Source organism: Mastigoproctus giganteus, chromosome 8 (assembly GCF_048544385.1).
Source record: "Mastigoproctus giganteus isolate SK-2022 chromosome 8, ASM4854438v1, whole genome shotgun sequence".
NCBI lineage: Eukaryota > Metazoa > Arthropoda > Arachnida > Uropygi > Thelyphonidae > Mastigoproctus > Mastigoproctus giganteus.
In genome coordinates this window covers 81,149,079-81,173,495 of record NC_143582.1, presented here as the reverse complement: position 1 = coordinate 81,173,495, position 24,417 = coordinate 81,149,079, and the positions used below count along the sequence as shown (strand labels likewise).

The 24,417-nt window shown below is 37.8% G+C and overlaps 1 protein-coding gene across 1 annotated transcript in view; it reads left to right on the top strand.

Moving 5' to 3' along the window:
- Window positions 1-24,417, top strand: part of Nup43 (nucleoporin 43) — a 67,204-nt gene that overhangs the window by 1,762 nt on the left and 41,025 nt on the right. Inside the window, exon 2 of the mRNA XM_090380281.1 lies at window positions 14,501-14,623. Coding sequence (XP_090236407.1) covers window positions 14,501-14,623 — 123 coding nt within the window. The remainder of the gene's footprint in view (window positions 1-14,500; window positions 14,624-24,417) is intronic.

Here is a 24,417-nt window from a genome sequence, read left to right as displayed (position 1 = left end):
TAGGTTGAACCCTTTTAGCCTGTGAATGTTGACAACTCTTCGGGAGGCTGCACAACAGTGTTAATGACAGTAATGGCAGTGTGCTACTGCAACAGGATCTAGAAAATTTGGGAAGATGGACTGAGAAGTGGCAAATGAAAGTTTAACATTGACAAATGCAAAGTACTGCCTATGAGTAGAAGTAACCCCAGAGGAACATACCAACTGTGTAGTACTACACTTAGGGTGGTAGAAAATGAAAAAGACCTGGTTGTAATTGTGCAGTCAGATATGATGTTTTCTGAGCAATGCAGACAGGCTGCAAGAGCAGGCCATGGAGTTGTGTCAGTGATATACAGGAATTTTGCTAGCAGGGAAATGAAGATGGCCATGCCTTGAGTACTGCGTACAGGTCTTGAGGTCTCATTTTAGGAAGGATGTAGAGTTGCCTGAGTGAGTACAGAGAAGGGCAACAAGATTGGTGAGGAGAACAAGGGGGGTTCTCTTACCAAGAGAGGCTTAAGTTCTGCAAATTGCAGCGGCTGGAGACTAGACACCTGTGAGGTAGTCTGATTGAGGTGTATAAGGCCTTGAATGGGTTGAGCACGCTGAATTCTGATGGAATTCAGCGTTCTTAGATTATCAACCTAAGGGGGCATAAATTCAAATTGAGGAAAGACAGTTGTAGAATAGATGTGCAGAAGTTTGCCTTTAGCCAGCGTGTGGTTAATTGCTGGAACAAATTTCCATCCGTCATTGTGGAAGTTGATAGTTTAAATAAATTCAAGGTGGAATTGGACAAACTTTTAGAGGGAATGGTTGTATGAAATTTTTTTTTTTTTTTGGATGATGCTATATAAGCTCATACACTTGCTTTCTTGCATCGTATGCCACTATTACAAATGTCAAAGGCTTGCATGCAGCCTGTCAGTTTGACATGCCTGATGTAAAGGTTACTGAAAACTCAGGCACACATTTACATGTTTATACATTAATGCTAGAAGTACAGTAAATGAATTTGATGAGGTTGAAGTATTGATTAAACCATCAAGTTTTTTTTTGGCTGATGCTGTATGAGCTTTCTTTCTTGCATCGTGTGCCTCTACTAATGCTAAAGTGCTGACATTAGAGGTATAACTAAAGAATGAAATATGGCATCATTCTTTTATTGGGGTTGCATAATATTAAAATAGCAATTATAATGTGTGTGTATAAAGGAAAAACATGATGGTGGGAGAGGTATGCCTTTGATTAAGAAGTACAACAATTCTAAAACAGTGCCACTAAATCAATTTGATGAGATTGAAGCAGTACTTGGGCCAGCAGAATTGGTAGGTTCACTTTCCAGATATTGATTGGAACTCATGCGTTGGCAGCTCACTCAGTATCAGAATATTTCTGGATTTCTAGGAAGACTGCTTTTTTACTCCAACATTTTAGAGATGCAAAAAGAAACAGCATCTTTTTTACTCCAGTATTTTAGGCAGAAAAGAAACAGAAGTATTCTTGATCTCGTTATCAGCATTGACTCATTACAAATCACTGCTGATAACCAGATCAAGAATACTGCTGTCTCTTAGTGAGAATCTTCAAGTAAAGAAACTTTACTTGAAGATTCTACAATTGTTCAATGTGTCCTCCATTTTGGTCAACAACAGTTTCCGTTCGAAGAACAGCATTTTCTACAGTAGAACGTAACATGTCAACTGGAATAGCCAGCACATGACGTCTAATGCTATCCTTCAGATCTTCCAGAGTTTGACATCCTTCCCGATACACCTGGTTCTTCAAAAAACCACCACAACCAGAAGTCGCATGGGGTGAGGTTCGGTAATCGGGGTGGATAAGATGTCAGGAAACAACGGCTGATGACCCGTTTGTCTGTAAAATGTTACCTTAGCAATCTTTGGACACAACGGTGGATGTGGGGTGGCACACCATCTTGCATGGATATGGCATTCTGAAGGCACCCACGTTGTTGCAGCTCTGGTATTGGAAAATTTGACAACATTTCATAATATCGCTGTCCACTGATGGAACAGGTGCTGGGGTCGGTGTTACCTGTTCAAAAAAATGTGACCCAATCATGAATTTGGCCATAAATCCACACCACACTGTCACTTTTTTTGGAGAATGCAACGAGACTCCAAAATAACTCGAGCGTTTTCTTTTGCCCGAATGCGTATTCACTTCTCCATTTCAGCAGAATTGGGCTTCATCACTCCAAAGGATGTTCCACGGCCAAGTGATATCCACTGTCATTTGCCCCTGAAACTGAAGTGCGTATGTGAAACGAATATCTGCATCACCATGCTTTAGCTGCTGTAGCATGTACATTTTGTAAGAATAGTACCGCAGCACCTGATGCATTACTAGCCTTACTGTGGAATACGGCATGCCCACTTTACGAGAAACAGCTGGCACATTTGCGCTACCACATGGAGATTGACTTGATAAATCTACAACAGCCATAGGCGCCTCCCTAGCCAGGTGGGAAGGAGCAGCAGTGTGTAGCACAAGCTTTTGATTAGACCGGGGTTCGAGCCCGTCACCACCAAATACGAAGGATGCGGATAGGTCAGGGAATGACCACCGCATATCCCGGAGCAATATGGCCTTAGTTGCTAATGCTCCTAAAAACCAAATAACAACAACGACAGCCATAGCCACATCTTCAATGCGAGTGGAGTCCACTCGTTTTCGACCTCTACCTGGTTGAACACCAAGATGTCCTGTCGCTTCAAATTTCGAAATCATTTTGCAGACAGCACAAACAGCCATAGGTCCTCACCTTATGTGCTTCTGACGTCGGAATTCTCTGATAGGTGCAGTTGCATTTTTGCTGTTCTGATAGTACAGCTTCACTAATAGTGCCTTTTCCTGCAGTGTTGTTGGCATTGCTGCTGTAGTGCAGGCAAACATCTACTGTATGATTTTGAAGAGACTGCTTTGCTTTTATACAGTACAGTAGAGTTGAGTAGTGGCGCTGTGGCAATAACTTATGATTATGCAAATAATGTTAGTTATTTGCGTAATCATAACTAAGATAGTTATGTGCCATATAGAACAAATTTTGTAAATAATTTTTTTTTCACCAATAAATGACGAACGCATTCTTTATTGTACCTGTTGTCCAAATTTCTCTTCAGTAAGAGCCTTAGAACTCGTTCTATAGCCCTCTACATAGGGATACTTTAATTTTAACAACCCTGTACTATAGGTTCTAATACCTCTCGTATGGGGTTAAAAAAAAAAAAAAGTGAACACTGTACTGGGCTTGATAGAATATCTTCATTTATTAAATGTATCTGGTTTGGCACTAATTCTGAGATCATCCCTGCATTCAGAGAAAGTCTTGACAGATTGGAGATAAAGTATCCCCTATTCACAAGAGTGGTTCAAAGGATGAAGTGGATAACTTCAGACTTTTACCAGGGAAAATAATGGAGTCAATAGTTAAAAGAATAATGTAAGGTTACCTTGTTAGGATTGGAGCCGTAAGGCAACCACTCACTGATTTGCTAAGTGGATATTATGCCTGACCAATCTGATTAGTTACTATGAAGTCATCCCAAAAGAACTTGATGCAGAGATTAATTGTAACATCTTATACTTATATATCATTATGTGTAGTACCATATCAGTAGGCTTTGATACTGTTACCACATATATTACTTTTGTAGAAATTTGAACAATAATTGGTAGGAGACAGAATAATCATAAATGACTACAATCCTTTATGGACTTATATGATGAACAGGTTATCACAGGAGTCAGTTTTGGGCCCTCTTACTGTTTTTAATATTTATTAATGATACTGATATAGAGGTAACCCTCAATTAACACAATACTCGAATAACACAGTTTTGCTTTTACATGATCAAAAAATTGCAACCATTTTTTATTATCATAGTCAGAAGACATGGTTTTACGTGGTTGATGGAGTGCTGCTTAGTCAGTTGAAGCTGCCAACAAAGTAAAAGCATGTTTTTACTGTTAGATACTATGTAGCAATTACGAACATATACCAAAGGCATGGATGAGTAATACAAGAACCTTCTGTGACAGCGTATCAAACATTTGCTGCTGGCATTGAAATCAAATTGTCGGATGCTGGGCTTTGTTTATAATTTGCAATAGCCGACTCTTGTATTGTATGCTGTAATTTTTTATTAGTAATTACCTTTAGAAGTGGCAATTGTTGTTGTTACTTTAAAATACATAATACCAATTAGGTAAGTATACCTTTTACTTTTCAAACGCGATTTAATTATCCAGTACTACTGCTACTTTGTGCTTGCTGCTTTGCTGCTCTAGTCTGGGTCATGATTCTGTTTAATTATAATTTAATTACCAATGAAATTTAATATGATAATACTATAGTAATCTCAAATATTTCTAATAGTGTGCTACGTATTTCACTATTTAGTTTTACGTTAAACCTTACGCTATGAACTTCGGGACTTATGTTATGTGTGTTCTGTATTGTATAACAATGGGGGCAAGTTACAAATTAACACGTGACACAGAAGCCTATGATAGATACAAGTTGATTTGTAACCAAGTTACGAAGCAGGTTAGGCAGGCGAAGGCAGATTACGAGAAATATTTGGCAAGGGATGCAAAGAAAAACAGCAAGGAGTTCTTTACTTATGTAAACTCTAGAAGGAAGGGGATGAATCAGATTGGTCCACTTGATATCAGTGGTTCAATTGTTCGTGATCCTGCTCAGGTAGCTAACAAACTAAATCAATATTTTGCATCTACATTCACACAGGAGTTATTCAGGAAGGGGAATGCCATAGATGAAGTAAACACTGGCAGTGAGCTAGATGATCTTGTAATAATTGAGAGTAAAGTGGAGGAGAAATTGTTGAAGATAAATACAAGAAAGGCACCTGGGGTGGATGGGATCTATCCAGTTATATTAAAGGAGGCAGCAAAGGAAGTAAGCAATCCATTAGCCATAATTATGAGAGCTTCCTTGAACTCAGGGGAGGTACTCACAGACTGGAGATTTGCAAATGTAACCCCAATTCACAAAGGAGGATCAAAGGCTCACACAAGTAATTATAGACCTGTGAGTTTAACTTCTGTTCCAGGAAAATTAATGGGGGCACTGGTTAAAGAAGCACTACAGGATCATCTTGACAAGAATTCAGTTATAGCTCAGACACAGCATGGATTTGTTAAGGGAAGGTCTTGCCTGACCAATTTGATTGGATACTATGATGTAGTCACAAAAGAATTGGATGCAGGGAATAACTTTGATATTATATATTTGGATTTTAGAAAGGCTTTTGATACTGTTGCAAATGGAAGACTGCTGCACAAATTGGAGCAGTGTGGCATTGGTGGGAAATTTTTGCTATGGATAAAGGGATGGTTGAGTGGCAGAAGACAGAGAGTGGTAATTAATGGACACTGCTCATCGTGCACAAATGTTATTAGTGGAGTCCCTCAGGGTTCAGTGTTGGGTCCATTGTTGTTTTCTGTATTCATAAATTAAATAATATTGATGATGGTATATCAAGCTTAATGTCCAAGTTTGCAGACGATACAAAGGTTGGCAGGGTTGTTAAGGACGCTACTGACGCTATGCTGCTGCAACAGGATCTGGAAAGGTTGAGCAGATGCGCTGAAAGGTGGCAAATGAAGTTTAACATTGACAAATGTAAAGTACTACATATGGGAAACAGCAACCCCAGAACCACGTATCAACTCTGTGGTACTACACTGACAGTGGCAGAGAATGAAAAGGACCTGGGGGTAATTGTGCAGGCAGTTGTAAAGTTCTCTGAACAGTGCAGACGGGCTGCAAGAGTAGCTGATGGTGTCTTATCAATGATATACAGGAATTTTTCTAGCAGGGATAGGGAGGTGATTATTCCCTTTGTATAAGACAATGGTCAGGCCGCACCTTGAGTACTGTATACAGGTCTGGAGGCCTCATTTCAAGAAGGATGTAGAGCTGCTCGAACGAGTACAGAGAAGGGCAACAAGGTTAGTGAACGGAATGAAGGGTTGCTCTTATGAAGAAAGGCTTAAGTTTTGCAAATTACAGTGTCTGGAGACTAGGCACCAGCGAGGTGATCTGATAGAGGTGTATGAAGCCTTGAATGGTTTGAGCATGCTCAATGCTGATGGGATTCTTCCTCTTGCTCAGAATAATCACCTGAGAGGGCATAAATTCAAATTGAGGAAAGACAGATGTAGGATAGATGTGCGGAAATTTGCCTTTAGCCAGCGGGTAGTTGTTTGGTGGAACAGACTTCCATCCCTTGTTGTGGAAGTTGATAGCCTAAATAAATTTAAGGCTCAGCTGGACAGGTATTTCGAACGAACGGAGGGGTGAAATGGAAGGTTTTTTTTGGCTGATGCTGCATAAGCTTGCTTTCTTGCATCATATGCCTCTACTAATGCTAATAACCTCATGGGCTCACATCTGGTGAGTATGGGCTCGGCACACCCAGGGTCCTCAGGCAGGATATCATCATTCTTCTCTTTCTTGGTGATTCCCTTCTATTTTCTCTCTCTTTCTCACTCAGGGTAACTCAAAAATTTTTTTTGGCTGGTGCTGCATAAGCCTCAGGCTTCCTTGCACCATATGGCTAATAATAATAATGTGCAATAGTATCAAAAGTGTGTGCAATAATTGCACAATAATGTGCAATAGTATCAGGGGAAGTCTTGTCTGACCAATTTGATTGGTCAGACAAGACTTCCCCTTGTCCAACCCATGCTGTGTCTGAATTATTACTGCTCTCTTGTCTATATAATCCTGCAGTGCTGCTTTAACCAGTGACTCAATTATTTTCCCTGGAACAGAAGTCAAACTAATAGTTCTGTAATTACTTGTGTTACTCTTTGTTCCTCATTTGTGAATTGGAGATACATTTGCACGTCTCCAGTCCATGGATACCTCTCATGAGTCCAAGGAAGCTCTCATAATTATGGCTGAGTGTTTACTTACTTCCTTTGCCACCTCCTTTAATATAACTGGATAGAGCCATCTACCCCAGGTGCCTTTCTTATGTTTAATTTCAACAATTTTTCCTCCACTTTGCTCTCAGTTATTACAAAGTTATTAAACTCCCTGTTAGTTTGATAAACATCTGTCCTTCTCCTCCTTGAATAACTCCTCATGTGTGAATGTAGATGCAAAATGCTCATTTAGTTTGGCAGCTATCTGAGAATAATCATCTACAGTCAAACCAATGCTCCAAGGCATCTGCAAGACTTAAGCCATATGAATGTTCAGGTAGTTTATTTACTGCCTAACTATAAAGTATTTAAGGGCAAAGGCCTCATGCTATGAGGTAGAATAACTAATATGTAGGTTAGTGCAAATGCATCATTTTAACATAGCTATCTACCAAAGTAGTTAAATTAATTAATTAACTTGGCATTGTTTTGGTTATATCTCATATTGTGACTGCCTTCACAACGAGTTGCCATGGTACTGTACTACCTCGAATAAATAACGCTTCATCAGTGGAGAAGGCTATTATTATTTATTCTCAGCGGATACCACTACCCAGACGGCACCATTTCAAGGCTTGTTGGCTTCTTTTCAGTGGGTAGGCAGGTACCCTGGTGTTGCAATAGTGACAACCCAGTTATGAAGTATAACTTCACACTATGAGAGATGCCTGATGGGGCATAGTGATATAGACTATAAAGTATTTAAGGGCAAAGGCCTCATGCTACGAGGTAGAATGACTAATATGTAGGTTATCTACTAAAGTAGTTAATGATGCAAATGCATAATTAACTACTTTGGTAGATAGCTATGTTAAAATGATGCATTTGCACTAACCTACATATTAGTCATTCTATCTCGTAGCATGAGGCCTTTGCCCTTAAATACTTTATAGTCTATATCACTATGCACCATCAGGCATCTCTCATAGTGTGAAGTTATACTTCATAACTGGGTTGTCACTATTGCAACACCAGGGTACCTGCCCACCCACCCACCGAAGAGAAGCCAACAAGTTTTGAAACGGTGCCTTCTGGGTGGTGGTATCTGCTGAGAATAAATAACAATAGCCTTCTCCACTGGTGAAGTGTTATTTATTCGAGGTAGTACAAATACTATGGCAACTCGTTGTGAAGGCAGTCACAATATGAGATATAACCAAAACAATGCCAAGTTAATTAATTAATTTAACTACTTTGGTAGATAGCTATGTTAAAATGATGCATTTGCACTAACCTACATATTACTGCCTAACATAACTTTTGCAGTCCAGCCATTAGACCAAGGTGCAATATCAACTGTTAAGACTTATTACATACAAAGAACTTTTCAAGCAGTTTTGGATAATTTGGTTTCAGATTCCAACTGTATGTACAGTCAGCCAATATTGGAGAAATTTCACAATATTAAATTGGGCTAAAATCATTTCCTTGGCAGTTACAGAAATCCGATCTTCTACACTAAATGCTTGCTGGAAAGCTATGTGGCCAGAAATGGTCATAACAGAAAATCTCATTCCACCTGTGGAGAATGAATTCTGACATATTGGAAGCTAGCCCATTCTATTGGTGAAGAAGCTTCTGAATACATGTCTGGCCAGAATGTTTGTGAATTGCTAATGAAACAAGGTTTCACAAAAGAAGAACTGACGGAAATAGCAACCTAGGACAATTCTAATTCAGTGAATATAGATTGTATCATGAAAATAGTTCAGACGAAGCAGTTCCAAATTTTACTTTCAAAACCATTAAAGGTGTTATTGTTCTGCACGTCGGCACTAATGATATTAAGAGTAGGAGACCGACAGAATAACTTAACAAGTACAGGTCAATGTTGAAAAAAAAAGGCGAGTGTTAGGTTTGAATTTGAAAGTGTCTACAATTCTGCCAAGACACGATAGGAGTGAGTTTATGATGAGAGCCTTGTCAATCACTTTGGTCCTAGAGGGATTGTGCAACGCTCAAGGGATAGCTGGTCTGTGCTTGTTAACAGGAGAGACTACAGGGATGGAATACACTTAAATAGAAATGGTGCAAAAATATTTGCTGATGCTATCGAGGCAGTGTTAGGTGGGTCGGAAAACTGCTAGCTTGGGGGGATACATGGACTAATAGATTAACAGTAGCCACTGGCAGAGGTGAAAAGTGATTCTTGCACTGCTTCTATTGAAATGAGCAGCAGCCTGGAAAACAAGGTGCAGGGGATTTCAGAGACTGCTGGGAATCACTGTGGTACAAGTAAATACATGAGCTGTGTTGGGGTAGCTAAGAATAGGAACAGGTGCATGTCACACAGATATAAGGAATGCAGAAATGGAATTTGGGAGTACAATGTGTACAGGAAGGATACAAAGGGAGGAGGGTTATGCTATTAGTTAAGAAACACAAAATCCAAGGAAGTACAGCCAGTTGACATGGCTGGACACTGCAGTGTCAAGTCAGTTTGGTGTTGACATAAGCACTGTAAAAGCAAAATTGAGAGTAGGAGTGCATTACAGGCCTAATGATTCTGAGTATAATAAAGAACTGTACAGAGAAATATAGTGGGCCAGTAAATCTGAATGTCTTATAATGGGGGATTTTAATTTCTTAGATATTGACTGGAATTTGTGGGTTGGTCACTCACACTAGCAAGGCTTTTGTGGATTTATTGGATTTTTGTTTTCTTCAGCAGCATGTTTGGGAGGCAACTAGAGGGAGCAATATTCTTGATCAGATTATCAGTAGTGATTCTTCGTGTATTAATCTGCCGGTAAAGGAACCACTAGGTGGCAGTGATCACGGTGTGCTGAAGTGGGATTTTCTCAAAGAGATAACTACCATCAGCGGTAAAGGGAAGGGTTTTTGCTTTCGTAAAGGTGACTATGGTGGTCTGAGACAGTATTTAAATTCTATACGGTGGGACCAACTGATGATGTTACCAACAGCAAATTCAAAATGGGAAGAATTCAAAGAATTAATCTTGGAAGCTACTAGACTTTTCATACCAACTAAGCAATATTGTTCAAGGTTTATGTCTAAATGGATGTCAGATGAACTAATGAGACGTGTGGCAGAGAAGAAAAATGCATGGGATACATATAAATTAACCAAGTCACAAAGGAAGTTAGGCTGGCAAAGGCAGATTACGAGAAATTTTTGGCAAAGGGTGGAATATTGTTCCCACAACTGGGGTGGTGCCCCCAAAACCTCTCTCAGGCTTCTTGATTCCATTCAGAAGAGGGCAGTTAGGTTAATTAATGATTCATCTCTAACAGAGACTCTCCACTCGCTGTCTCATAGACATACTGTTTCTGCTGCATGCCTCTTCTACAGATACTTTCATGGGCACTGTTCTTCTGAATTGGCTTCTATAATTCCCACTCTCTCTTTCAAAACTGTCCGAACATGTGCCGCCACCATCCAACATCCATTTACTGTCTAACTCCAAACTCACAGAACTAACTTCTCATCTTCCTCGTTTATTCATTCAACTGCCGTTTTCTGGAACAACCTTCCTTCATACGTATTTCCTGAAAATTGCAGTCTACAGAAATTCAAGTCCAGTGTCAACAAATATCTTCTTTCGTCTTCTCAACCTCCAACCCAAGCACGGTACTAAGAACTATAGGTTCTAATACCTCTCGTGTTTGTGGTTTACATATAAAAAAAAAAAAAAAGAAAGAAAGAAAAACAGCAAAGAGTTCTTTACTTATGTAGACTCTAGAAGGAAGGGGATGAATCAGATTGGTTCACTTGATATCGATGGTCCAATTGTTGATGATCCTGCTCAGGTAGCTAACAAACTAAATGAGCATTTTGTATCTACATTCACACGTGAGGAGTTATTCAGGGAGAGGGAATGCTAGAGGTGAATTAAACTCTGGCAGTGAGCTAAATGATTTTGTAATAACTGAGAGCAAATTGGAGAAATTGTTGAAGATATACATAAAAAAGGCACCTGGGGTGGATAGGATCTATCCAGTTATATTAAAGGAGGCAGCAAAGGTAGTAAGCAAACCCTTAACCATAATTATGAGAGCTTCCTTGGACTCAGGGGAGGTACCCATGGACTGGAGATGTGCAAATATGAACCAAATTCACAAAGGAGTATCAAAGGGTGACACAAGTAATTACAGACCTGTTAGTTTAACTTCTGTTCCAGGAAAATTAATGGAGGCACTGACTAAAGAAACAGTGCAGGATCATCTGGACAAGATAATCCTACATTGTTATACAGGCGATTCCGGTTATTTGGGACACATCAGGACTAGTGCATTTTGGCCCGATTAAGAGGCTGCCCCAATTATCCGAAGTTTCACGTAAATAGTTAAAAATACAATGAACCCCCCTCTTTTACAATTAGTTCATTGTACAATCAAATCACGTTACGACGAACTCACCATAGTAAAGTACCGTTCACTATACAATATGCAGTAAGCGCCGGTCATTGTGATCACATTTATGAATTGAATTTTAATTCTATTAAACAGCGATTCTAATTAGCGAAAATAGGAGGAATATTATCCCCAGGCTATAAAAGTAAAGATATATTAAGCACAAATTTTACGTGATAATCGGAATAATTAATACATACTGTAATATGTACATACTAACTAAACTAGTTGACATTTCTGTTCATTGGCATTTGTGGGTGGGGGGTTAAAATTTAAAACAGTAAAAAGATAAGCAATCAATAACAAAAAACACGGCACACACAAATTGCAAGTAACATAATACGCACAAGTGAGAACGGAGTAATGAGTTACAAAGCTTTAAAAATAGGAATGAAGAGAAGATTCTGAAAATAATTTTTTTTTATGTGATTGAAGATTCCATGGAAGTGTAAACACATTTTACCATATTAACCCACAGAATTCCAGCTGTCAGTATAATCGCAAATTCAATAAGATCGAGTTTACTATCCGTTTATGATAGATTGCACTAACAGAAAAGCCCAATAAACAGGTGACTGCTTATTGTTTCATGGTTGTGACCTCCAGAAATCCGACCAAACTACGTGGTACGGTCGGAGACAATTGTGCGGTAATCTCCAGTGCTGTGGTCTCCTGCCCCGATTAAACGGCATTTTGTCCCAATTAAGCGAAGTAAACCCTGGCTATTTTCTCGATTGGCTTCTGGGTTTTAAGATTTGTCCCAAATAAATGGCTGCCCCGACACAGCATGGGTTTGTTAAGGGGAAGTCTTGTCTGACCAATTTGATTGGATACTATGTGGTCACAAAAGAACCGGATGCAAAGAATAATTTTGTTATCGTATATTTGGATCTTAGAAAGGCTTTTGATACTGTTGCACATGGAAGACTGCTGCACAAATTGGAGCAATGTGGCATTGGAGGCAAATTGCTGCTACAGATAAAGGGATGGTTGAGTGGGAGAAGACAGAGAGTGATAATCAGTGGACACTGCTCTTCATGGACTGTGGTTATTAGTGGAGTTCCCCAGGGTTCAGTGTTGGGTCCATTGTTTTCTGTATTTATTAATGATATCGATGATGGTATATCAGGCTTAATGTCCAAGTGTGCAGATGATACGAAGGTCAGCAGGGTTGTTAATGACAGTATGCTGCTGCAACAGGATCTAGAAAAGTTGAGCAGGTGGGCTAAGAGGTGGCAACGGAAGTTTAACATTAACAAATGTAAAGTACTGCATATGGGAAGCAGTAACCCTGGAGTAATGTTTCAACTGTGTGGTACTACACTTACAAATTATGATATTAGGGTCCCCTGTAAATGATTACATCTTCCCATATATTTATTTTGCCTGTAAATTGCGTGTGTTCTCTGGTCGATTTCCCTGTTTGCTGGATAAAAAACCCAAGTTTCTGGGGGAAAATACCTTGCTATCTGTGCCTGAGAGTGACTAACTGAGTCACGGATTGAAAAAAAGCCCACTAAAGTTCCTCGCATCATTGAGAAACTGTAGTGCGCTTTTTTAACTGGAATCCTATTACAGTTCTTTTGCTTCGTAGATGTAGTAAAGTAAGTCCACTGCATTCTCTTCAGACATCTGACTGAATGCCCAGATTCCCTAGTTGGACATAAATATGTTCATCAAACCTATCCCACTTTGCCATTTTCGATAGCAAATCGTCGTAACTGTTCCTGAGATGGAGCTAGTTTTGTCAGGTTCCTGACAGAAAATACAATGGCCCAATGATCAGAGCAGACCCAATCTGCTCTTAATCGCCAATCATCCATGATACCAGCTGCCCCTATGTTACAGATTGCCAAGTCAATATTTGATTCTCCATTAACAGTGAAGAAAGTACTATCTGAACTTGTATAAGCAATCCACAACAAGCTAAGAATTCATCTAGTTGACGATTACAGTCATTTGTAATTCTATCAAACCATGATGCTGATCTTGCATTAGAATCCATTGCAAATATTACTGAATTACTACTCAAGCGATTTTGAACCAGTTCCATGTACCTGATGTAGATATTGTCTTTTGAGTGATGACAGTACATACAACATAGAAAGAATGATGCAAGATCTGACTCCACCCATATTCACACCATCTGTGAAGAGCACAAAGAATTTATAAAAAGTGATAACTGCGTCTTTATTAAACACTACAATTGCAGCTCATAAGTGGTTCTTCTGCACACAGTATGCGTGCTGAACGTGGATAACCTGTAGACTGACCTTTCACTAAGTATGGTTCCTGTATGCAGGCTATATCAATATTCTCTCTGCTGCACATAGTCTAACTTCATCAGCCACCAATCTTGATCTCTGAGCATTAATCTGTAGTATATGTAGGTTACCATTCAATTTTGCATTGTACTGATTAAGAATTAAGTGATTATCAATATCTGCCATTAACGTTATCAAATTGCTAATTAAAATTAAGTACATTCAAGTATTCTGGACGCTGTTTATTCCTTACAGAATGATTTGCGGCTCAATTTTTCGCCTTACAATTGGAACAGATCGGTTGTTCTCGCTAATGAGTACAGAATGTGTAGGAGTGCCCTATACCTGCACTGTGACTGCAAACAGGGTCTCTGCGGTAACATGTTCTGGCTGTATGACCAAATCCCTGACAGTTATAGCACAGGGTAACTAAATGAAAGTCATTGAACTTATACAACATGCAGCCAATAAAAATCCTACCCTGCAGTAACAAATGACTTCTAATATGCCTTGACACGTGGAGGACCCAGGTTGTTTCCTGTTTTTGCTTTATTAATACAACAAAAACGGACAAATATCTCCTTCTCCATTTCCTCCCTAGAGATGTTAATACTTACTAAATTTTTGTTGTATAAGTCTTCTAACAGGTCTTCCTTGCTGATTGTTTTTTCCACATCATACAATATTATTTTTTGGCCTGTCTCTTTTGGAGTTGAGAGAATCATGCCCAATCATTTAATTCTTATTTTGCCAGAGTATAAATTAAAGAAAAGAATGGTTTCAAATTATGTGTAATTTTAAATTTAATTAGCTATAAATTGAAAAATGTTATCTTCACCTTCATGAAAGGACAGTTCACAGCTAAAAAAATTTTAAGCTGATTTATTTCGATTTTATTAGGATAATTCTATCTGTTCTTGGAAGTATAAAAAGACAAGCAGAGATGTTGATACTCCAGAAGAAAGGAGAGAATTGAAGAAAGTGGCTGAACATTTTATCCTTGGTAGCATAACAGATATCAATGTGAGTAGAAAAGTGGTTTTATTTCTTATAATGCTAAAAACATAATTAATATTCCGATTAGTTGTCATTTTCACTTCCTTATTTTAATATATAGGTATTTATCATATAGCTGTGCAGTTTTGTTTTTTTTATCTGAAAATTGCAGCTTTTAATGAAAAATTATTTTTAAAAAATACAGATAGAGTGGGATGTCAACTGTCTGAAAAAATTAGGAATTAAATAGTTTGGATAATTCATTTGCTTCAAGGCAAATCAAATCTCAGTTTGCTTTCTAGAGCTTTTAGTGGATGACCAGCACTACCAATTCAGGTTTGTTATAATGGCTGCCATATGAGGAGGCAGTCAGTAAGTATTTAAGCTCACCTAGAAACATTTTAGTTAGAGATTTGATATTAGGTATTATGTGTACTACTAAGTTTTGTTAGTTAATCTATATTTATGTGTTTTTTATAGATCTGGTTACTAAGCTAGAACCATGAATAAATTGTGGTGGATTGCCCATCATCTGAGATTATGAAAAAGGAAGATCCATCTTGGTCACAGACCCTGCCCTTGTGCCTTGGAGACAGCTAGTCCTTGAAGATAAATGTGCGAGTATAAATTCTATACGAAATGAAGTGAACATTAGCCATGTGTGTGTTTGCAGCATAATGTATGAGTTCCTGCATGTCTAAGCTGGTAGCCTGATGGGCTCCAAGATTATTTGACACCACCTCAAAAGTTCCACAAGAAAGAGTGTTCCACACAATTGTTGGAGCTTTGTAGAGAGAATGTTGATGATTTTTTGACTGAATTATAATAATGGATGAAATGCTGGATACATGACTATTCAGCATTCATTGACATATTCATCTAAACCAATTCTCAAAGCTGGGGTTCAACTGTTTGCCTAAAAGGGCATGTTGCTAGTCTTCTGGGACTCTAAAGGTATCATTCTTACAAATTACCTCCCAAAAGGCAATAACATCACTGGACTGCAGAAACCTCCTGGGAAAATTGAGGGACTATTAAGTTGAAAAGACATGGAAAACTATTCAGAGTTTCCTAGTCAACAATACCCCTGCTCATAAGCATGCTCTCACAGTGGACTTTGCAGTTAGGTGTGGCTTTGAAAATTTGCAGCATCCACCTTATTCTCTCAAGCTCTCACCTTCAATCTTCTTCCTCTTCCCTAAAATGAAACCATTATGGGGCCACAGATTTCAGACTGATAAGAAGGTAATCAAAAAATTTAATTGGTAATAAACTTTTAAGTTTAAAGTTTGGTAATAAAGTGTGAATGCCTGCTTTATATCTTTATTTTTATAGCCAATGGATAATATTCATTGATTTTTACCTATTAGAATCGCCATTTATTAGAATCAAAATTCAATTTGCAAATGCAATCACTATAACCGGCACTTACTGTAGTTCCATATTGGTCTAACATCAGAGAATTGAAAAGCCTGAAGACATGGGTGAACAGGAATTTAATGATTGGGCCAAAGTACTTATCATAATGGTTTCTCTTTCAAAAGAATCCTTAAATGCATTATAAGTGGGATAAATGCCTAAATATTTTATATTGTTAATGTCGTTATTATCATATTAACCCTTTTACTGGGAAAACTGGTGGTAGATATCCACCAAAGCAACTTAAATTTGAAAATAAAAATTATTAAAGTGATGTCATTGTGAATTTTAGATTTCATTTGTATTATTGGTTTGATTTGTGATCTGTATTATTAATTCTTTTGTTAAAGAAGTTTGGCCATAAAAAAATAAAAGGAAAGTTTTTGTTAGGCTTTGTGAAGTCATTTGGCATGCCTTGCATATAATTATCAAGTACTCTAAAGCAAAAATTTAAAATTAGTGGCATCTTTACCATTCATTAAAAGAAGAGTGCTAGTGTAACCTTTGATCTGAAGCAAGTGAACAGAAACATTCACTAGTTTCAGATATTTTGTGTCTGTGAAATCCAGCCATGCAGGTGTACAGATTTTTCAGTTGTTTCAAGTTTTGCTTGCTGACAATGAAAATCACACCCAAATGTGCGCTTAAAAAACATATTACGAAAAGCACATCGGGGGGAATTGGGGGGTTAGTTTAAAAAAATTAAAAATATACACTTTCAATATAAATGGATTTTTTCACAGTTGTATTATATTCATCATCATCATCATCATCAGCCATTTTCAATCCACTGCAGGATGAAGGCCTCTCCAGCAACTTTCCAGTTCCTTCTGTTTTGAGCACTGGCCATCCATTTACTACTCGAAAACTCATGAATTTCATCTATCCATCTCCGCCTTTGTCTTCCGGGTTTTCTTCTAGCTCCTCTTGGGTACCATTCTGTTATTTTCTTAGTCCATCTGTCATCATGTCTTCGAGCTATGTGTCCTGCCCAAGACCATTTTAGTTCTTTAGTTTTGATAAGAATGTCCTTTACTTGAGTTTGCTGCCTAATCCATGTGTTTCTCTTCTTATCTAACAGTCTGATTCCCAATATGATTCGTTCCATTCTTCGCTGTGTAGTTCTCAGCGTCTCTTCCATTCTTTTGGTGAGTGCCCAAGTTTCACTTCCATAAGTCATGGTGGGGAGTATACATTGATTCATTATTTTACGTTTCAGACAAACTGGGATATTGCTCTTCAGTATGTGACTATATTTCCTGAATGCTATCCATCCAAAATTTATTCTTCTCTTGACTTCCAGCCATTTATCATTATTACAGCTAATAACTTGTCCCAGATAAGTATATGACTCCACCTTTTCAATTACTGCTCCTTCAATCATTATTTCCCTTTCCATGGCATACTTGTTCATCATTACTTTTGTTTTAGCCATATTCATCTTTAGTCCAAAATCCTTACTAACTGTGCATAACTGATTAAGATTTTCCTCTAATTCTTTGGGATCGTGGCTTATGACCACAATGTCATCTGCAAATCGTAAATGGTTTAGGTACTCTCCGTTCACATTGACTCCTTTCTGCGACCAGTCTAATCTTCTGAAAGCTTCCTCAAGGGCAGCAGTAAACAGCTTCGGAGATATTGTGTCTCCTTGTCGAACTCCTTTCTCGATTTTAAATTTGCTACTGTCTTTGTCTAGTCTAATAAAGGATGTAGCACTCTCATATATTTTCTTCAAAATCATAATATATGGAGTATCTATGCCTTGTCTTTCCAGTGCCCGAAACATTGCCTTATGCTGTATGGAGTCAAATGCCTTTTCATAATCCACAAATGCCAGGCATAATGGTGTTTTATATTCATTTGCTTTCTCCATTAGCTGTGATATTACGTGAAGGTGATCCATAGTTGAGAATCCTGTCCTAAAGCCAGCTTGCTCTTTCGGTTGATTCTCATCAAGTATTCTTTCTAATCTGTTAGTAATGACCCTTGTGAACAACTTGTAGATATGGGATAACAAGCTAATTGGTCTATAATTTCCAATTTCTGATTTATCTCCTTTCTTATGCAGCAAAACTATGATTGCATTATTCCACTGCTTAGGCATCACACCTTTTCTAATGCACTTTGTGAAGAGCCTTGCCAGTTTTTGTGTTATGTCTCTTCCTCCCAATTTTAACAACTCTACAGTAACTTCATCTTCCCCCGGGGCTTTCCGATTCTTCATTTTCTTCAATGCATGTTCTACCTCATCAGGAAGAATATCGGGTATGTCGTATGTGTTGCTACTTTGCAATCCATCTTCCCCACTGCTGGTATCATTCCCTCGCTCCTTGTATAATTCTCTATAGTAGTCTTCTGCTATTTGAATTATGCCTTCTCTACTGTTTATAAGTACACCATCGCTATTCTTCAGTTTCAGTATCATTTGTCTTTCTGTATTACTGCTCATGGCTGCTGATTTAAATCCTTTGTTTTCCCTTAATGCTTGTTCTACTTTTCTTGTGTTAAATCTTCTTATGTCCTCTCTGAGTCTCTTTCTAATGGCTTTGCATAACTCAGTATACTCAATTTTCTCCCTGTCAGTGTTTTTCTTGCTCTTCATTTGTCGTCTTTGGTTCATCATGACAAGTGTTTCTTGACTAATTTTTTCTTCTTTGGATTTCTGTTTCCCTATAGGTTTCTTGGGCTTTATCACTTTCAGAAAGTTGTAATATTCCTCCTCGATATCTTGGTCCTGAGCAGTCTGCAGAAGCTCAAACTTGTTCTTAAGTTCCAGTACATACTGCTTTTTCTCCTCCTCTGTTATTTCAAAGACCTTTGTATTATTTACTCGAGTCAGTTTTTTCCTTTCCTTTCCTACATCTATATCAAGTGTACATCTTACCATTCTGTGATCACTTCCAACATTTACCTTATTCAGGACGGTAACATCATTCACAATATATCTTCTGTTAGTGAGGATGAAGTCGATTTCATTAGTTGTTAATCCATTTGGACTCTTCCATGTCCACTTTCTGTTCACCCTTTTCTTGAAAAAAGTGTTCATTACTGACATTCCTTGAGATTCTGCAAATTCCACAAGTCTTTCACCTCTTTTATTTCTTTCACCAATTCCAAAATTTCCTATAGTTCCTCTTTCTGAGCTGTTTTGCCTTTTTCCAACCTTAGCATTGAAGTCCCCCATGATAATAGTGTAGTGGGTTTTCTGCTCATCTACAAGACTCAATTTCAGTGTACATTTCTTCAGCCTCTTCATCATCATGGCTCGATGTTGGTGCATAAATCATTATAATCTTTAGCTTGTACCTCTTAGAAATCTTGAGTATTAGTCTTGACACCCTTGGTGATGTACTTTTGAATTCCAAAATGTTGTTTTTAAAATCTTTATGGACCAGAAACCCAACTCCACCTTCACTCCTTTCACTGTTTCCATTGGTGTACAGCAGATTTCCACTTGATAAACTTATAAGTGATTCATTTCTTATTCTTGTTTCAGCCAAACCGATGATATTCCAATTCACATTTTCTAATTCCTTTTCCAGTTCTAATATCCTGTCTTCACCACTTCAATTATATTAGATTGAAAATAAAAGTGACTTCAAAAAGTGAACAGTTTTGAATTATTTAATGCCTTTATTCCAAGCATAACAGTGGTGGAAAAAGTTCACCAATATGCTTCTTTTTAACTCTTCTAGTCCTATTAGTGAAGAGTTAGGACTAATCTTGTTCTAAATTCTATATTTTAATAATTTAAGATTTCTCTTGTATGCTGATATTTAAAAGCTACTCAAATTTATGTGTGATTGTCAAATTCTGTTCCTCACCATTGTCATTTTTCATTTATATGTGTTGTTACAAACATTTTTGGTTTATCAATATGATATAAGTGTTACTTACCCTCTACTGTTCCATATATGTAAGTAGTTCTGGTGGCTCTTTTTCTAATTAGTAGGGTTTGTCGGTATGTTCCCATGTACATAAATAATCCACCATAAAAAAAAAATGGAAACAGAGAGATTTTGTTGAGGCTTTCCATATCCAAAAACAAAACTTTTAAGTATTGTCAACAGAAATTTAAATAGTGACAATCTCTTTAGTATGGATAAAATCCTCTTACAAGATCTGCATGAATACCACCATCACCGTGATGGTATTTATTATTATTAATAGCCATATGGTGCAAGGAAGCTTGAGGCTTATGCTGCACCAGCCAAAAAAAATTTTCTGACTTACCCTGAGAGAGAGAGAGATACTTCTATAATAAGAAGACAGTGTCTTTCTTCCTTGAGTAATCATAAGATTTATAGCAATGGCAGACATCGGAGAGGAAGATGGTTATTTCTTCTTGCTATTACGGTATAGCCTCAGGTTATGTAAAGAGTTTAACTAATGTACAAGTTAGTGCATTTCCATCATTTCAGTACATAGCCAACGACTTAAGTAGTTATAAATTGGCATCATTAAGTATATCTCTTATTGCGAATACCTTTACAACAAGTTGCCATGATATTGCACTACCTTGAATAAGTAACACTTCACCATAGGAGGAGGAGGAGACTATTGTTACTTATTCTCAGTGGATACCATCACCCATGCGGCACTGTTTCGGAGCTTATTGGCTCCTCATCAGTGGGTGGGCAAGTACCCTGGTGTTGCAATGATGACAATGCAGTTGCGACGTATAAATCCACAATATGAGAGATGCCTGATGGTGTGGAGTAATTTAGATTACGGTATATTATTTATAACTACTAAATAGTTGACTATGTATTGAAATGATGTAATTGCACTAACTGGTACATTAGTTAAACTCTTTTATTAGTTAGTTAACCCTAAACTAACCTAAACTTTCATTAGTTAAGCCTTAAACTATACCGTAATCTGAATTACTCCACACCATCAGGCATCTCTCATATTGTGGATTTATACTTTGCAACTGGTTTGTCATCATTGCAACACCAGGGTACCTGCCCATCCACTGATGAGGAGCCAATAAGCTCTGAAACGGTGCCATATGGGTATCTGCTGAGAATAAGTAACAATAGTCCTATGATGAAGTGTTACTTATTCGAGGTAGTGCAATATCATGGCAACTCGTTTTGAAGGTATTCACAATATGAGATATACTTAATGATGCCAATTTATGACTACTTAAGTAGTTAGCTATGTACTGAAATAATGCAATTGCAATAACTTGCTGTTCTTGCTATGTAACAGGACATATAGCAAGAAGAAATTCTTTCCTGTAGCTGCGCTTGGTGAACACAAAACATTGTACGACAAGCGAATGCTAGTGAAAAAAATTTAAACTTCAAGCATAAGGTAGCCAGAAAAAGGCAACCCAGTACCACCCCACCTATAAACAGGCTGCTCTGGTACTTTTGAACAAATGTGTTTGAAAGTATGCAGTATCGGGACAACTTTTTGAAGGCAAAGTTTGTTCTTCTGTAAGCATTAACACTATTGCATTAACTAGGCAGTTTAAAGCCTAAAAGCTGCAAAAAAAAACATAAGTTGAGGATATTCCTAATTTCATATAATTTCAGTATGACTAAATAGCATTGACTATTTTATTTGATAATTAAGTTATTATCAGAAAGTCTATAGCTACAGGCTTCTATAATAATAATCGATTTTAATGACAAAAATTGTTGTACTTTTAATATAAATCATAAATTCATTATTATGAGTTTTCTTTAACTCCATTAGCAGCAGCCATTTTCCATACTGTAGTTATACTGCTGATGTTTGTATGGCCATAATATGGCCATAATAGTAGAGAGCAAATATGTTATCATTAACCATTTTTGAGAGAGCTTATGATGTATTATGCAGAATATTGATCTGGAATGAGAGTGGTGTCAAGTAAGTGATTTGCAGTTCCTAATTAGAATGATGATTAAAAAATAAAAAATTTGACTTGGATATCACCTAGTCATTGGTGATGTGGGTTGCAAATGAATGCTGTAGAAAAACATAACGTGGAAAGGGGAATCAACTCTAATGGCAGTGATTTGTGCAGTAAGTCCTAGCAGTACACTACTGTAGGTCACTGAGGGAAATACAGCCGTATTAGGTTAATAAGTTCTGATGGTAGATAAAATTAAGTTCTTTTAAGAAATATACTTGTTTGTTGAATGTAGTAATGCCTTTAGTAAATAAAAAGAAATGTTATTTATGAAATAGGCATACCAGCCTATAAAATACATGAAATGTTCTTTTGTTTATACTCTGGCATGGCCACTCGATCAGAGGGGGTTACATTAATTATTTTGACAATGAATGCAATCATTAACTGTATTTAGCAGTCATCTTGAACTACAGTCCGTTCATAGCACATGTACTTCTGCACCCTCATGCTTGACCTATTGGCTACATCAGGCCGAGTAATGATTATTTGTCAGTGATCCATGTTTTGATAAACAGGTGGGTGCCAATAAGCAGGTAACGGGAGACTAATTTTTGATGCATTCAGCACCATTGCTTATTTGAATTTTATTGAAAAACTTATACAATCTCCTTTTTTTTCATAAAGTTTTTAAGAACAGATGATGTGGAAACAAGAGTTAAACTTTCAAATAACTAAAAATTTTGATTCCAATCCATTGTTTTTTAAAAACCAATAGCAACAGGAGCTGAAACATCTAAGTGACAAGCACCTTTTAGGTGCATTTCTTCTCTGTTGATATGATGGCACATTATAGCCTTAGATGCTAATGCACCATAAAATCCTTAAACAACCAACTTCTGCTGATATGATACATTATTGGTATTCATGGGGAAAAAAAAGATACAAAATACATGGTGGGAATAACAGTAAATTCATTTCTGTCTTATCCATAATATGTAGTAGTAGTGGAATGTGATGCAAGAACGCAAGTGTATGAGCTTATGCAGCATCAGCCAAAAAAAAAAAAAAAAAAAAAATCACACCATTCCCTCCAAATGCCTGTCCAGTTCCTCCTTAAATTTATTTAACCTGTCAACTTCCACAACGACAGATGGAAGTTTATTCCAGCAATTAACCACCCACTGGCTAAAGGCAAATTTCCGCACATCTATTCTACCTCTGTCTTTTCTTAATTTGAATTTATGCCCCCTTAGGTTCGTAATCTGAACAAGTGGAAGGATCCTATCAGAATTCAGCGTGCTCAACCCATTCAAGGCCTTATACACCTCAATCAGATCACTGCACAGGTGCCTAGTCTCCAGCCACTACAATTTGCAGAACTTAAGCCTCTCTTGGTAAGAGGATCCCTTCATTCCCCTCACCAATCTTGTTGCCTTTCTCTGTACACGCTCAAGTAAATCTACATCCTTCCTAAAATGAGGCCTCCAGACCTGTACGCAGTACTCAAGGCGTGGCCTGACCATTGCCTTATACAGAGGGACAATCACCTCCTTCTCCCTGCTAGCAAAATTCCTATATATAATTGACAAAACCCCATGACCTGCCCTGGTGGCAGCCTGTCTGCATTGCTCAGAAAACTTCATATCTGACTGCACAATTACTCCCAGGTCTTTTTCATTTTCTACCACCTTAAGTGTAGTACCACACAGTTGGTACGTTTCTCTGGGGTTACTTCTACCCAAATGCAGTACTTTGCATTTGTCAAGGTTAAACTTCAGTTGCCACTTCTTAGCCCATCTGCCCAAATTATCTAGATCCTGTTGCAGTAGCACACTGCCATTACTGTCATTAACAACCCTGCCAACCTTTGTATCATCTGCAAACTTCGACATTAAGCCTGATATACCTTCATCAATATCATTGATAATTATACAAAACAACAGTGGACCTAACACCGAACCCTGTGGGACTCTACTAATAACATTAGTCCCCGAAGAGCAGTACCCATTGATTACCACCCTCTGTCTTCTCCCACTTAACCATCCTTTTATCCATTGTAGCAACTTACCCTTAATACCATTCTGCTCCAATTTGTACAATAGTCTTCCATGCGCAACAGTGTCAAAAGCTTTCCTGAAATCCAAATATATGATATCGAAATTATTTTTTGTATCCAGTTCCTTTGTAACCACATCATAATATCCTATCAAATTTGTCAGACAAGACTTTCCCTTAACAAACCCATGCTGTGTCTGAATTATTGCTGCAGTCTTGTCTAGATGATCCTGCAATGCATCTTTAACCAATGACCCCGTTATTTTACCCGGAACAGAAGTTAAACTAACTGGTCTGTAATTACTCGTGTCACCCTTCGATGCCCCTTTGTGAATTGGGGATACATTTGCACATCTCCAGTCCGTGGGAACCTCCCCTGAGGCCAAGGATGCTCTCATAATTATGGCTAAGGGTTTGCGTATTGCTTTGCCGCCTCCTTTAATATAACTGGATAGATCCCATCCACCCCAGGTGCTTTTCTTATGTTTAACTT